General features: G+C 47.5%; 1 protein-coding gene across 1 annotated transcript in view; it reads right to left on the reverse strand.

Moving 5' to 3' along the window:
* Window positions 1–2,500, reverse strand: part of rif1 (replication timing regulatory factor 1) — a gene marked incomplete at its 5' end in the record, with an annotated part of 29,579 nt that overhangs the window by 16,586 nt on the left and 10,493 nt on the right. Inside the window, 3 exons of the mRNA XM_080537056.1 lie at window positions 411–518; window positions 1,826–2,006; window positions 2,492–2,500. The exon at window positions 2,492–2,500 is cut by the window's right edge and continues 65 nt beyond it. Of these exons, the coding sequence (XP_080393182.1) occupies window positions 411–518; window positions 1,826–2,006; window positions 2,492–2,500 (298 nt within the window). The remainder of the gene's footprint in view (window positions 1–410; window positions 519–1,825; window positions 2,007–2,491) is intronic.

Consider the following 2,500-nt stretch of genomic DNA (forward strand, 5'->3'; position numbering starts at 1 on the left):
ATGACTTATGTACTTTCATAGCGCATAAGAGATATCATTATATTTCTATAGTTAGAGCAAATGGGGGAAGGGAGAGAGAGGGAGAGAGGGAGAGAGAGAGAGGGAGAGAGAGAGAGGGAGGGAGAGAGAGAGGGAGAGAGAGTCAGAGAGAGGGAGAGAGAGGGAGAGAGAGAGAGAGGGAGAGGGAGAGAGAGAGGGAGAGGGAGAGAGAGAGGGAGAGAGAGAGAGGGAGGGAGAGAGAGGGAGAGAGAGTCAGAGAGAGGGAGAGAGAGAGAGAGGGAGAGAGAGGGAGAGAGAGGGAGAGAGAGGGGGAGATAGAGGGAGAGGGAGAGAGGGAGAGATAGAGGGAGAGAGGGAGACAGAGAGTGCTCTATAAACACTATACAGCATGCCATCCCTGAAGGACTCACCTGAGACAAGGCCTGGCCAGGCAGCAGGTGTGTGACGGGGAACATCAGGGCCGTGTGCACAGAACTGAAGTTGTGCTCCAGCGCATCACCTTGGTTCACCTCGTTTGTCTGTGATCAGGGATTTTAAATCTCATTATACAACAGTTAGTTGCGACCAAGTCATTTGATTGGACAAGAGAAATTCCATGAGCGCTGATATACAGTATAACAGCACTGGGACTTTTAACCTCATCTTATCCACCTCATTTTTCTGGTTTTCTGCTCGAAATGACATGCCCACAGTGAATATAGAATATCTCCACAATCACAAGGGCCTTCATAATGATATTGTTATCAAATGAAAGCTAACACCTGTGGGGTGGCTGTAGAAGTGTCAGAATCAAAATCTATGTTACTGTGTCAGAGCAAATAGAGCTAGAACATTATAAAACATCTCAAATTCAGTCTCCGCCTAAAAAAACAACAGCTTTTACAGTGAATATCACCTTGGAAACCTGATGAATAAGCCCAAATCATCTAGGAATCAGTACTCCAGGGTCTTATTAGTACTTGTGCCAAAGTTGATGCTAGTAATGTGAGCAAATGCAACTTTGTACCTGTTTTAGTACAGGTATGTTTAGGCGGACACCTATATGTTTAGGCCATTTGGAGATATGTTGGCACCATCTTTGACCTTTTATTTTATTTTTTTGGGGGGGGGGATTTTTTGGGGTTGGCCGACCAATGGTATGGAAATTCGGCGTTGAAACCGGACATGACACATTCTCCAGTTAGAGAAAACTGGATGTGACTTAGGCCGTGTTTACCGTCTCTGACAAAAAAATGGTGGCATCGTATAGCATGCAAAGTTGTGAAAAAAATGTGATATCTTTGAAGAGAATTGATCGAGGTAAACTCTTTATATCACTTCGGATGCCCATGGGGGTCCGTTGGCTCCTATGAGGTTAACTGTATGCATCACTCCGAAATGACCTTTAATACAAAGTAGCTAGCCTGCAGATGTTTGTGTTCAGGTTTCTAGGCAACAGTCCAGTTGAGGAACAATTTTTTGTTGACGGAGCCAAAATAAATGATTAAATAAACAAACAAATCATAATCTGTTGTCGCTTATTACTGTTAACTAATAAGTTGCGCTGTAGAACTGTTGTATAAAAGCAATATCACACAAGAGGGAGTGTGTTATACTGAATATCAGCACGGCTGTGATTGTCTTCCTACTCAGCCTGCGGCCTCGTACCTACGACCCAATCACAGCCGTGCTGATATTCAGTATAACACACTCCCTCTTGTGTGATATTGCTTAAGTAAAGCCCATCCCTCACTAGCAGTGTGGGAATTAACTGTTAACCCCTTGTAAAAAGAAAAACCTGTGAAAATATGTGTGAAAACATGACGTGTGCGTGTCCCTTGTGTACCTGCATGATGGTGTCCGTCAGCGGGTTGACCAACACGCTCCACATCCTCCACAGCCTCTCCTTGTTCCCCAGTGTCGCGGCGCAGACGCCCATCGCCCCCAGGACCGCCTCCCCGAAGGCCAGGGGCGACGTGGGGCCGGACAGGCCGCAGCTCACCAGGGTCTCCAGGCACAAGAAGAACCTATGAGAAATGGTAAATGGACTGCACTTATATAGCGCCTTTTTTGCTGCTTCAAAGCTGCTCCAAAGTGCTTTCCAACGGCCTCTCATTCACCCATTCACACACACATGGCGGCAAGCTGCCATGCAAGACGCCGGCCGGCCCGCTCACTGGGAGCAATTTTGGGGTTCAGTGTTTTGCCCAAGGACACTTCGACATGTGGCCAGCCGGGGCTCGAACCGCCGATCTGCCAACCTTGCGATCATTAGACGGCGACTCGACCTCCTGAGACACAGCTGCCCCAGAACACCCAGGCACAAACACAGCATATGAGACCAATACGAATACTTAAAGTACCAAAGGTTTTCGTGACAGAAAAGCTAGTGACGGATTATGAAGAACAAAATCAGTCTGGTTTTAATGTGTTATGTGGCTAAGCCCCGGGGGCGTCTTGGTGACGAGGGACCGGGGAGGACAGACAGACAGTCGAGGGGCAGGACACCCACCTCTCGTCT

This window comes from Nansenia antarctica, assembly GCF_963989245.1.
Source record: "Nansenia antarctica genome assembly, chromosome: 7".
Classification (NCBI taxonomy): Eukaryota; Metazoa; Chordata; class Actinopteri; order Argentiniformes; family Microstomatidae; genus Nansenia; species Nansenia antarctica.